This window comes from Micropterus salmoides, unplaced genomic scaffold, assembly GCF_014851395.1.
Source record: "Micropterus salmoides isolate LMB-PRFRI ecotype aquatic unplaced genomic scaffold, ASM1485139v1 Ms_hic_scaffold_2, whole genome shotgun sequence".
Lineage (NCBI taxonomy): Eukaryota > Metazoa > Chordata > Actinopteri > Centrarchiformes > Centrarchidae > Micropterus > Micropterus salmoides.
In genome coordinates, this window is record NW_024041150.1 from 42,502,868 (window position 1) to 42,516,884 (window position 14,017).

The 14,017-nt window shown below is 44.1% G+C and overlaps 1 protein-coding gene across 1 annotated transcript; it reads left to right on the forward strand.

Annotated features, from left to right (window-relative positions):
• The first annotated feature begins 2,671 nt into the window (after positions 1-2,671).
• LOC119911984 lies at positions 2,672-7,435 on the forward strand. The gene is made up of 6 exons (XM_038730956.1): positions 2,672-2,693; positions 3,164-3,433; positions 4,978-5,241; positions 6,309-6,554; positions 6,671-6,850; positions 6,965-7,435. The coding sequence occupies exons 1-6, from the start codon at positions 2,672-2,674 to the stop codon at positions 7,075-7,077; spliced, it is 1,095 nt and encodes a 364-aa protein (XP_038586884.1). The 3' UTR covers positions 7,078-7,435.
• The last annotated feature ends 6,582 nt before the right edge of the window (positions 7,436-14,017 follow it).

Sequence of the window (14,017 nt, forward strand, 5' to 3'; positions counted from 1 at the left end):
AACCCTTTAGCTGTGTTTTTGAATACGTAGGGCTCTGCGCTCAAATCAAGAATAAATACGCAACATCCTGTTAGACTTTTTGAAAATAAAAACTAGAAGTTATTTATTATTCATTCAGTCTGTAGCAACATCACCTTTACTGTCTGTACTTCTGTCTGGATATTGTGTCGAGGCAGATGGCCGCCCGCCCTGAGCCGTGGTTCTGCTCGAGGTTTCTGCCTCTTAAAGGGAAGTTTTTCTTTGCCTCTTGGCTCTTGGTGGGAATTGTTGGGTTTCTGTAAATAACAGAAACAGTGTTCAACTTGTTCCATTTTCCACTCAAAATAATCACTGCTTCTGGCACCATCTGGCTCACTCCTAACACAACCAACAGAGCTGCTGTAGGGCGCCGCCCTCTGTTGGAAAGTGTTTTAAATTACAATTAATATTTAACAATAACATGTGGTATTTAATATCAATCATTATGGCTCTTGGAGAAATTCTGCAGTAGCTTCCTGTTTGTCTGTCAGCAGTCAGTGCAGCAGCTGAGCCAATCACTGACTGAACAATGACAGTCTACTATGATCCTCGTAAGGGGAGCTCTGCTGTTATTGTTATGATGAGTCGTGGCTTACAACTATTTCAAACACTGTGTTTGATTATATTCGGGGGGGGGCATTAAATCAGCAAGGGTGACGCTGTGATTGGATCACTAGCTGCTGACGCATCTCAGTGGCTTACACTCTCACTGGATCTTGTTACAGTTCTTACTACAGGCCTGTAGTAAGTCCAAAAACATGATTACATAATTAACAAACTGTTCTGATGGGTGGGGTGGAGGCAGGTTGGAGGACCCAAAACGCAGGACGCAAGGCAGAGGAGGAACAGCTGAATGGAGTTTAATACAAACTAAAGGCGAGCACTTACAAGCAGAGTGGCTGATCAATAGAGTCCAAAAACAGGTTATCCAAACAGAAATCCAAAGGTACAGGGTGACAAAACAAGCAGGCTGGTTACAGGAAGGCAGAGAGTATACACACGACAGACTGAGGGGTAACATGACAATGACCTGACAAAGACTGAACAGAAAGACCCACTATATACCAGGGATAACGAGCAGGGCGGGAGCAACACAGGTGACAGACATGAGGCTAACGAGGGAGGCAGAGAGACAGCAAGCAGGCTGAAGACAGAACTGAACTGAGCAGATTGGAGGGCGACCAGACGGGCGATGGCGAGGGTAGAGACCCTCTGGAGGCCTGGCAGGAGGTCTGCAAAAAGACTGGAGACCAAGACCCGAGTCTGATGGCTGAAGTGCAAGAAAAGAGAGCAGCAACAGGTCAACTGGATTGGAGGCTGGCGATAGCTGCTGCAGTCCAGTGACGGGGCAGAAGGTCACTGCAACTCAGCAGAGTCGGGTTTTGTTGGAGTGCCGTAGTGACAGAAAGCTGCTGTAGCTGAACAGAGTCAGAAAGCTGCTTTGGCTCAGGAGCAGGGAGAATCTGCAGCTCTTGGGTTGGGGAGTGCTGCAATGCTGGCTGAGCTGCCGACCAGGCGCAGGAAAACGGGAAACAGGAAAACTGGGGGAACCTTTGAGGTACTGGACAACATGGTCTCAGGGGTGCTTTTCAACTGAATCTCTGGAGAGCAGCGGCGAGGATGAGCAGCAGGGCAGCGGAGGCTCTCCGGTGAAGAGAGGCTGAATGGTTCAGTGGCGTCAGGAGCCATGGCGACCAGGTCTCTTCTTGTGGCCTCCACGGGAACCCAGTGAAAGTATCCAGGTGAATCCTCTCAAAAGGCGAATTGGATGTGAAGGTGGCGAGCGGCCAAGGTGCATGCTGGTTGTTCAGAATGTAGACAGACGGGCAGGCAGGGAAGCAGACAGGTAGCAGGCAGCTGAGGTACTAGCTTTCTTAAACTTAACCAAGGAGCTTTGGTGTCTGAACCTAAACACAATGTGGTGAATCATGTAGTGGCCTGACCTGTAGTGTAAAACCCTGAAAAGGGGAGCAGCTGAATGAAAGACGCACGGACACAAACTTTCCTCAGATCATGAGTCTTTTACTCCCATTCACGTTAGCATTACACATTATTTCCATCAGTTTAACTGTGCACCCACAGATAGACCTGCTGGAAGGATCTTGCTCAGACCGAACTCAGAAAGACTCAGTTTTAAGTGGAAACAGTTTCCTACTGTGCTCGCTGTTAGACCAGACACTCAGATAGAAATGTAACTTTCTTATATTTCCATGAATTTAACAGACTTATCTTTATTATCATTTCTGCAGGTAGAGGATTTCATTTTAATCTGACCAATCTTTCACACAAAAGTTCACACTGAGGCTACATTATATTTAGTGAGTTTACAGAGATCAGCTCTTCATACAAAGAACATTTTCAAAATAAAACAGCAACAATGCTCGACTTGCTGTTCTCTCCGTGTAGACCATCGTGTTCCTGTATCGGGACAGCTGAGCTCTCGTCCTGGTCTGATCTGAGGTCATTATCATTGTTACCACATCGACACTTTCCATAGGCTAAAAGTTAAGACTAGTTTAACTTAATTAAAGGACAGGACTGTCTGCCCAGCCTGCTGTTGTGTCTGTGTCCTCTTGCAGTCCAAAGACATTCAGCCTGTATGACTGATCATGAAACCCATTTCCTGCTAACTGCATGACAGAAAACCACAGCAATGATACAGACAGAAGAAGGAGGTGGGTTTTAGTAGGTGAGTGGTAAACGTTAAGTGTTGATCTCAGATGACCAAGCTTTAAAATGGAGGATCATCTTTACTGTGGCTGCTGGGTAAGTAACATTTTACTTACTGTCTGAATGTTTGTCTCCACGTTGTCTGAAAGATTAGACATTTCTGGTGAGGCGGTGATGGAGCAGTGGATGATACGCATGCCTTTGGTGTGAGAGACCCGGGTTAAATTCCCCACTTTGTCCACCAATGTGTCCCTGAGCAAGACACTTAACCGCTAGTTGTTCCATTTATAGCAATTGTAAGTTGCTTTGGATAAAAGTGTCAGCTAAAATGAATAAATGTAATGTTTTGGAGAGCAGCAGCGAGTTACAGAGTGAATAACATGAAAACATCATATACATATTAGCTAAGACAAGAGAGCAGAGCCTTTTTAGTGTTTGTTTAACCCTTTGCTGCCTGCATGCACACATTGAGCAGATAAATGGGCTCACTTTTCTGCACAGCTCCTCTGCTTTTACTCACTGCTGCTCTGTTTGTGGAAATTGATCCAAAAAGCACTGAATGTGTTAAATGAATATAATTTGTTGTTGACAAATCTATTGTCAACATGTGGCTGTTTTCTGTTCACTACAAGCAGGTTGTTCTGTATAAAGTCCAGATGTCTTGTTTCATGTAAAACCTCAAACCAACCTGAGTGTGATTTCTCTTTAGTGCTGACCTCACTGCTGAGCTGCACAACAAACCAAGGTGAGAAAACTTCTTCTGTCACAGCTGAAAAGTTATTCATTCTCTGATAGAACAGTTAGTGTTTAGGACAGTGTTGTGGAGGGAAACAGCCACTTTACAAATGCAATAAAACACTGAATGCAGTTTTGATGCCACATGGAGCCAGATCTTGCTGCTTTTTACTTTTATTTAGCCTCTCTTTTGCAGGAAGGCCCTGATCACATTCACTATGGCCACTGGGGCAGTTGAGGTTAAGGGCTTTGCTCAAGGGCACCTCGGTGTTAGTAAATGAGGGAGAGCAAGCTATGCTTGTTCACTTTTCCAAACCCAGATTTATCCTACACCGGCCGAGGATTTGAACCAGCGACCTGCCGGTAACATGCCCATTTCTCTAACCCAGGGGTTCTTAACCCTTCTGGCAGTCCGACCCCTTTCTGAAATTGAACCCCCCGCGCGGATCACACAGAACGCGTTTGTTGCCTTTTTAAATTGTATTCTATTGTCAGTGAGCTGTCAGCTGCTACTCATAATTCACGAGTAGCAGCTGAATTACGTCACAAAACAATGTCAGCGCCTCTGGAAGCACACATTGTAAATGGTAAACTAAAAAGTAACAACAAGTATATTTGTATGTATTTCAATTAAAATAATACATACGGTCATATAGTAAAACCTGCTCTGCATGTACATTGATGTAGAAATATGTTTTGCACATTAGGTAGCTGGCTACAGACAAGAATCTCATAAAGTCATCTTTTCTGCATAAAAGTTATTGTTAAAAATGCTAAAACATTAGGAAGTGTAACCTACAACACTGACTGACTTGAGGGTTACCAACTGATGTAGCTAGAGGGTACACAGAACTAGTAACGTATGAGCTATTTATGTCAGTTGTTTGCATAAAAACGACCCCTGGACCAACTGGTAGGCTACTACCAGCGGTGTCTCCCCTTTGTGAGGGTCTCATGTGCCCACACAGATCTCCCTTTCCATGTCTCCTGCGTGTTTGTAGGCCTACACCTCACACACTCAAAACAAAGCCAGAGCAGGTGCTCTCCGTTTGTCTGTTTTTAAAGCAGATATTTTAACAACTAAAGACACAGACCTGTGAGTTGTGATCAAGTTTCTGCTAATTTGACCGTTTACTTAACAGCAAACCAAAAGATGAGCCTACAGATCGCTGGCGCTATAATCTTTGATTTGACTGACAGGACAGCTGATTGGGTCGTTGCCTAGCAACATGATAAAAACCGCAGCGCTTTGCTCTTTTCCAAATTAACCAAAAAAGGCGCTGCTGCTGTGCGCCTCACGCTTTCTGTCTGATCGGGGCCTGATTCTTCTTTGTCATTTTTTACCCCCAGGTTAAGAGCCACTGCTCTAACCTTTAGGCCACCTCTGCCCCTACTCTCAGCTCATAGTTTATCCAGAATATCAGAATACACAACGCCCGAAACACAGAGATCAGTTCAGCGGTGAAGATGTGACAGTGAGAAAATAGGAATATGAGGACTGTGGAGAAAAAAATTAAAGTATCTCTAACCACATCTTTCTGCTTCTTCCTCCAGCCTCTCTGACTGTGAGTCCCAGCAGCTCTCAGCTGTTTCAAGGACAGTTTGTCTCTCTGAGCTGTGAGGAGGACGACAGCTCTGCTGGATGGACGCTGAGGAGGAACACAACCAGAGAAACCAGGACTCCATGTGGATCTGACTGGGGAAAATCCACTGGTTCTTCCTGTAACATGAGCTACATCACCATATGGGACAGGGGAGTTTACTGGTGTGAGTCCAGAGAGGGAGCAACCAGTAACACCATCAACATCACTGTCACTGGTAAGATCAGACTGGTTTAATGGGTCTGACCAACACTGTGTGGGGGACTGAGGAAAGCGAGAGATGAGCCTTAACCCACCATACGTAAATAATTCTCATGTTTTCTTAATTAGGCATATAAAAAGAAATCTATACAAATGTTCATAAAATATTTACTTGTTATGTGTTTATGAGTCGAGAACAGGACAGAGTGACAGGAGGCTCAGAAAACACATTGCTGAGTTTGATGGCAGGAAAGGCAAGAGTTTCAGTCCACACCTCCTCCTCCTTCACCACAACGTCCCCCTTATGTGTGAAGGTCTTGGTATTGCTGGTTTGTTCAAATGTTGTGTAATGGATATTAACAATATCAGTTCTTGAATGCAACTGTCTTTCTGAAATGCTGAGTGTAAAACGATTTTCTGTTCAGTGCACACAGTGTGTGTTTGCAGGCTGGAAAACAAAACACAACCATAACGTTCATTACCTTTAATGTTCTATCCATTCATGTATAGCACTTATTTGTCACTTTGTGGAGAGCAAAGTTAAGTTAAACTAGAGGTGAGTTGTGCTATATTCATGTGACAAACCGCAAGTTCACACACTCACGCATCAACTTCGCCAGCTTGACAAAACGTGCACCATTTAGAAAACACTGCAACGTTAGAAAGCACCACCAAATAGAAACGCTACAAGATGGGATGTGAGATTGTTCGAGATGTTATTTTTGCTCCTGTTTTGTTGAGCTTTTGGGACCACAGTATCACACACACCTTTTAATGGATCTGAGAAAAACAATCCAGATTTACTGAGACACCACCCACATTATGACCTGTGAAATTGGACAAAAGCTCAGCTTTGATAGACACTAATCATTAGATTACATAACTTGCAGGAATATACATAAATATATCTTTAATTCAGCACTTGCACAACTTAACTACCCTCATAGTCCGTAACAGCAACAATACAATGTACAAAAGATCTGTCTTACCGAGTGAAAAATGCAACACAGTCCAGACTGTGGAGTTAGTGTTGATGAAGCTGTGTGTAAATGATGAAATGCTGTAGTTTGTCTCTGTGTTGAGGTGGACCAGTGATCCTGCAGAGTCCTGTCCTCCCTGTGATGGAGGGACATGATGTCACTCTGCACTGTAAAACAGAGACCCCTCCCTCCAACCTCCCAGCTGGTTTCTATAAAGATGGCTCCCTCATCAGGACTGAGCCTACAGGTCACATGACCATCCACCATGTTAACAAGTCTGATGAAGGCCTCTACAAGTGTAACATCAGCGGTCGTGGAGAGTCTCCATCCAGCTGGATCTCTGTCACAGGTGAGGAGCTCAAAGATAATTCTCAAACTTTCCTTGTTTTGTTTTCTACATTGAGTTCAGCAGGTTTCAGGACAGCAGAGATGATTCATAATGTGGTTACCATTTATTTCATCCAGAGATTCATCTGACCAGGTGGATTCTCTCTACAACCTTCACCCCTCCCACATCTGCAGCCACACCCCCTGTCTCAGACCCCCTCCAGCTTGTGTTCAGTTTGATCCACCACCTGGTGGTGTGCTGTCCATACTGCATCTCCACTGTCCTCATGGTGTCTTTATACCGAAACAGGGCCACAGGTAATTCACTGACCTTACAAACAATCAGTATCTCAATCAGTGGTATTGATTATTGACAGTTGTCTCTAACAGATAAATGATCTACATTTTCTTTCTAACCTGTTCTGACTGCAGGAAATGACCTGCCCGTCTCCATGGTGATGACCCTACCCACCCAGTCTGAGGAGGGATTGGATGACAATTGTGATGATTTCATCACTGCTGTCACCACAGAGCATCACTTCTGAGCTGATCCAGTGTGTTCTTTTTCTTAATGAAGCTAAAATGTTTGATTCATCTTCAAATAAACCTCAGATTTCCTTCAGAGATCACAAACAGCAGAGGACCCAGAACACTTCCCTGTGGAACACCTCATATTCTAGTTTGACTTGTAGATGATGTTAAACTCAGGATCTCAGACGACAGTTTAAACTCTTCTAATCTTATTCTGTAAGCAGCTGTGTGAGAGCAGTTTTTAGAACAAACTCTGTCATGTTTAGTGAAGCCTGATCACTCAGAGAAAGGCGGACTGGAAAAATGCATTGTACAAAGATGTTGACATGTTTTTGTTCCAAATAAAAGCTGATAGTTGTTCAGTTTCTGGTTCGAGTTGTGTTATCATTTATGTTTGGTTCAGATGTTTTAGAACACGCCTGCTGGTTGCTGCACCGTGTGCTCGACCACTTCAGCTCACTCAACATGTATCTGTCATACAGAATGAGCACTTTTACTTTTGATACTCAAGTAGATTCACTATGGAATACTTTTATTCCTTTTACTTGAGTAGAATATGAGGACTTTAATTGTGGATATGGTATTTCTCCTCTTTTAAGTAAAAGAAAATCCTTCTATCAGGATTTGTGGTGTGGAAGGGTGGTGGACCCAAGTGCAGGACACTGAGCAAGGCAGGTGCAGTTCAAAAAGGTTTAATTCAGGCAATCAAAAGTAAAGCACACTTCTGGCAGAGTGGCTGATAAACAGAGTCAAAATAAAACAAGGTATTCCAACACAAATCCAAAATCCACAGAAACGGGAAACGCAACAAGCAAGGCAGGCTAAACAATACAATGAGACAGAGCATATACATGCTACAATGACCGGACAAAGACTGAGGGAAACAAGCAAGGATATACACTCACCTAAAGGATTATTAGGAACACCATACTAATACTGTGTTTGACCCCTTTCGCCTTCAGAACTGCCTTAATTCTACGTGGCATTGATTCAACAAGGTGCTGAAAACATTCTTTAGCCCATAATAGGATAGCATCTTGCAGTTGATGGAGATTTGTGGGATGCACATCCAGGCACAAGCTCCCGTTCCACCACATCCCAAAGATGCTCTATTGGGTTGAGATCTGGTGACTGTGGGGGCCATTTTAGTACAGTGAACTCATTGTCATGTTCAAGAAACCAATTTGAAATGATTGGAGCTTTGTGACATGGTGCATTATCCTGCTGGAAGTAGCCATCAGAGGATGGGTACATGGTGGCCATAAAGGGATGGACATGGTCAGAAACAATGCTCAGGTAGGCCGTGGCATTTAAACGATGCCCAATTGGCACTAAGGGGCCTAAAGTGTGCCAAGAAAACATCCCCCACACCATTACACCACCACCACCAGCCTGCACAGTGGTAACAAGGCATGATGGATCCATGTTCTCATTCTGTTTACGCCAAATTCTGACTCTACCATCTGAATGTCTCAACAGAAATCGAGACTCATCAGACCAGGCAACATTTTTCCAGTCTTCAACTGTCCAATTTTGGTGAGCTCTTGCAAATTGTAGCCTCTTTTTCCTATTTGTAGTGGAGATGAGTGGTACCCGGTGGGGTCTTCTGCTGTTGTAGCCCATCCGCCTCAAGGTTGTGCGTGTTGTGGCTTCACAAATGCTTTGCTGCATACCTCGGTTGTAACGAGTGGTTATTTCAGTCAAAGTTGCTCTTCTATCAGCTTGAATCAGTCGGCCCATTCTCCTCTGACCTCTAGCATCAACAAGGCATTTTCGCTCACAGGACTGCCGCATACTGGATGTTTTTCCCTTTTCACACCATTCTTTGTAAACCCTAGAAATGGTTGTGCGTGAAAATCCCAGTAACTGAGCAGATTGTGAAATACTCAGACCGGCCCGTCTGGCACCAACAACCATGCCGCGCTCAAAATTGCTTAAATCACCTTTCTTTCCCATTCTGACATTCAGTTTGGAGTTCAGGAGATTGTCTTGACCAGGACCACACCCCTAAATGCATTGAAGCAACTGCCATGTGATTGGTTGATTAGATAATTGCATTAATGAGAAATTGAACAGGTGTTCCTAATAATCCTTTAGGTGAGTGTATATTTATGTTGCTTAGTTTAACTCATTGAAACCGTTTTGAAAGATGCATACACATTAATTATATATGTGTGTGTTTAGATTGTCCCTCTACCTGGCTGGAGATGCTGTTTTCTTCCAAGTCCCTGAGCTCGGCGCCCTGCAGACCCACCTCTGCGTCACCTGGGACTCCATTTCAGGTGCGACTGCCCTCTTCATGAACGGGAGGAAAAGCTATAAGTAGATTAAATATCTTTAATGCAGCCAGTTGTTCTCATTAGTTATGTAGGCCTACTTGTGAGTGAAACCTGGTGAGCATAATTGTGAGTAAAAAAGCATCTCCTCAAGCTCTGGGGCTTTCAATTGTTGGTTTGAAATTGAGTCCCAAGACTGGTGATGTGAGCCTGTGCAGGTTTTGAGGACTGATGATAGTATAAAGGCTGGCCCCAGTCACCTACCATCACTCTCTGTTCAGATAAATGCTGACTGTCAGGACAAAGCAAAATACCACTCCTGCCTCCAGCACCATAAAAGGGCCCTGTTTCAGAAATTTACATCATAATTTATGGTAACCACACCTTGTAATTGTGGTACTGTTTTGGTGGATGAGGATGATGTCGCACATATTTATATTAAATATACAGTATAATGTACAACAGTACAGTGAAGCAGGGCTCTGCAGTGCAACTCTTTCACTTTTAAATGATTTACAAGCAGAGTGGGTCAGTGAAGACTAAAACCTACTGTAAATGTTGTGTTAATGTTGTAATATTATTATTATTATACTATTTCGTCCTCCAGGTTGGGGTTAGAGCCTCTGCAGTGACAGATCTGTCAGGATGTCATTGTGTCAATACAGCGTCCTCCTGAGAGCAACACATTCTCCTTTGTTTTACATCCGTTTGTTTACATAAAGTGTGGCGTGGGTTGTGTGTGCATGTTGCAAATCAGTAAGTTAAAAAGCTGGAACATTTGACTTTCACTTCCATAAGCCTCCACTGGTTTTCACATCATAAAACTTTGCACACAATGAGAAGAAGGTCAGGCACATTATAAATATGTATATAAGAAATTGTTATAAATGAATTTTGAGGTACTTAAACATTTTTGGACTACTGTCCTTAGGAGAAAGGTTAGCGTAGCGCTACAAGCAAATAAGTAAGCTTGGAACAGATCCATGATAATCTCTCATTTTAACCCACGGGATTGAATTTTTACAGATCATTTCTTTATAAGAGAGACATTGGTTTCGACTGCAAAGGTGATTTATTAAACATCAATATTTAAAAATCTAAATTGGGCAGTTTTATTAACTACACAAGCTCAAACAATACTAAACCAACAAGATGTTAATGCCAATGCTGCAGAGATGCTAAAGGATAAAAACAAATTGTTAACACCTCAGCATCTACAGAAGCCAGAAATGCAGGGGGTTACCTGAGGGCCACAAGTGTGCCCTGACACCACACACTGGTGCACCACCACCTAAACATAAAACACCACACAATAAGGCTAAGTTGAAGGCACACCACCTGTAACAGAGTCTCATAAAAGGAACCCACATTTAAAATCAGGACACAAATTAGTATGTGTTTAGGTTCAGACACCAAAGCTCCTTGGTTAAGTTTAAGAAAGCTAGTACCTCAGCTGCCTGCTACCTATCTGCTTCCCTGCCTGCCCGTCTGTCTACATTCTGAACAACCAGCATGCACCTTGGCCGCTCGCCACCTTCACATCCAGCATTCGCCTTTTGAGGGGATTCACCTGGATACTTTCACTGGGTTCCCGCGGAGGCCACAAGAAGAGACCTGGTCGCCATGGCTCCTGACGCCACTGAACCATTCAGCCTCTCTTCACCGGAGAGCCTCCGCTGCCCTGCTGCTCATCCTCGCCGCTGCTCTCCAGAGATTCAGTTGAAAAGCACCCCTGAGACCATGTTGTCCAGTACCTCAAAGGTTCCCCCAGTCCAGCCAACTCCTGTTTCCCGTTTGTCCTGCGCCCGGTCGGCAGCTCAGCCAGCATTGCAGCACTCCCCAACCCAAGAGCTGCAGATTCTCCCTGCTCCTGAGCCAAAGCAGCTTTCTGACTCTGTTCAGCTACAGCAGCTTTCTGTCACTACGGCACTCCAACAAAACCCGACTCTGCTGAGTTGCAGTGACCTTCTGCCCCGTCACTGGACTGCAGCAGCTATCGCCAGCCTCCAATCCAGTTGACCTGTTGCTGCTCTCTTTTCTTGCACTTCAGCCATCAGACTCTGGTCTTGGTCTCCAGTCTTTTTGCAGACCTCCTGCCAGGCCTCCAGAGGGTCTCTACCCTCGCCATCGCCCGCCTGGTCGCCCTCCAGATCTGCTCAGTTCAGTTCTGTCTTCAGCCTGCTTGCCTGAGGTCTTCAGCTCCCCTCCAGCCTTTAGACCACCGACCTGTGGTCTCCTGCTTTACCAGTGTCTGGCCCCCTCACTGTAAACCTAAGAGCATAGTTTCTGTTTTCCTGTCCAGGACACTTGTGTGGCAATAAATAAAAGACAACTGACTTGTTCTACAACTCAAAGTCAAACCTGCATGCACTTCTGTTCTAACAGCAGCCTGTTTGTTAATAACGTAATCATGTTTTTTGGACTTACTACAGGCCTGCGGGTCTGGAGGACCTCGTAAAATGTCCTTACCTTTTTTATTGGCTTTGAGATTTATAACTGTAACAAGATCCAGTGAGAGTGTAAGCCACTGAGCGTCACCCTTGCTGTGATTTAATGCCCCCCCCCCTTTGAATATAATCAAACACAGTGTTTGAAATAGTAGTAAGCCACGACTCAGCATAACAATAACAGCAGAGCTCCCCTTACGAGGATCATAGTAGACTGTCATTGTTCAGTCAGTGATTGGCTCAGCTGCTGCACTGACTGCTGACAGAACAAACAGGAAGCTACTGCAGAATTTCTCCAAGAGCCATAATGATTTATATTTAAATACCACATGTTATTTAAATAATTAATGGCTGTAATTTAAAACACTTTCCAACAGAGGGCGGCGCCCTACAGCAGCTCTGTTGGTTGTGTTAGGAGTGAAGCCAAGATGGTGCCAGAAGCAGTGATTATTTTGAGTGGAAAATGGAACAAGTGAACACTGTTCCTGTTATTTACAGAAACCCAACAATTCCCACCAAGAGCAGCAAGAGGCAAAGAAAAACTTCCCTTAAAGAGGCAGAAACCTCGAGCAGAACCACGGCTCAGGGCGGGCGGCCATCTGCCTCGACACAATATCCAGACAGAAGTACAGACAGTAAAGGTGATGTTGCTACAGACTGAATGAATAATAAATAAACTTCTAGTTTTATTTTCAAAAAGTCTAACAGGACGTTGCGTATTTATTCTTGATTTGAGCGCAGAGCCCTACATATTCAAAAACACAGCTAAAGGGTTCCCAGGGCGTTAAAAAGTGACGCCATGGTGTCTTGACCAAGCGTCCACATGTGACGAGTTGGGAGTGACAATGTGTTAAAATATCAGACTTCAGATCAGTTATCTGTTGACTTTTGAACAGCGTCCTGCTTCTAAAGCAGATAAAACCAAGAGTCAATAAAAACAGGATCATTAACTTTCTTTAACTGTAACTCTGGAGCTGAGAGAGGAAATCTGATGTCTCTCAATGTCTGGGCCTGTGGCCAGAGAACAAAGTGGCATTCAGAGGGAGAAGTTTGGTACGAAGCAGCTCTGATCTCATTTTGACTTCAACATCTCCCACTGACCTCTCTGAAACAGGATGTGTTCCAGATTTTCCTCTTTCCTGTAACGATCACAGAGCTCAGTCTCTACACAGCAGCTGCATGTGAACTCCTTTTATATCCTCAGTCCAGGTGTGGCGTACAGGAGAAAGTTGCATTTATTTCTTCTTTTATCACATTTTTCCCACACAGACAGGAGGTAGAGCGGGTTGGTCGTTAATCGGAAGGTCGGCGGTTCAATCCTTGGCTCCCCTGGTTGCGTGTCGAAGTGTCCTTGGGCAAGATACTAAACCCCGATTTGCCCCTGGCGCCTGTTCCGCCAGTGTATGAGTGAGTGTGAATGTTAGTTTCCGTTTGAGCACTTAGGCTCAGTGTATGAATGTGTGTGACTGGTGAATGCAGATGTAGTGTAAAAGCGCTTTGAGTGGTCGAAAGACTAGAAAGGCGCTATACAAATACGGAGCATTTACATTTACAGAACTAGAGAGGAAGGTCACCAGATGCTGAATAAAGACAGACTGCAGAAAGAGGAATCTGCTCTCAGCCTGTTGAAGGTTCATTGTGCTCGCTCACAAGTGGGACAGTAAAAGTGAGAAAGACTCTCAGAGTTAGTGAGAGTTATTACAGAAAGTCCTGACGTCTGCTGAAGTTTTAATATCTGTGGACATCGTTTTTAAAACCTTTTTCAGTTTTATCAGCTGTACATCCGATTGAAAGCCAACACCACACTGTTTTCTCTTCCTGCTGATAGCTCCCCCTCTCTGTGTCCTAGGCATGCCCTCTGCTGATCATGCTATTTTAACCAAAGACCTGACTTTGTGGAATAAGCTGGTGTCTCTTATGCTGTGTGCTACAGACAGGACATTCTTACTGTATTGATGTCTGTTTTGTAACACAATTTTCACTAATTCTGCTTCTACATTTTCCTCTGCTGGGTTTTTGATGATGCCTTGCTGTGCTTATTCTGCTCCCAGAGCACACATGCTACTGTTACTGCCTATGGGCAGCTAGACACAGAGAGGACCACACACTCTCAGAGCTATAGAGTTTCAGCGTTGTGATCTTAACTTTACACTCTAAAATAATACTTTAAATGATGCCAATGCAGACCACCTTCACTCTAGCAATTAGTGATAACAATTTAGGCTGTAATG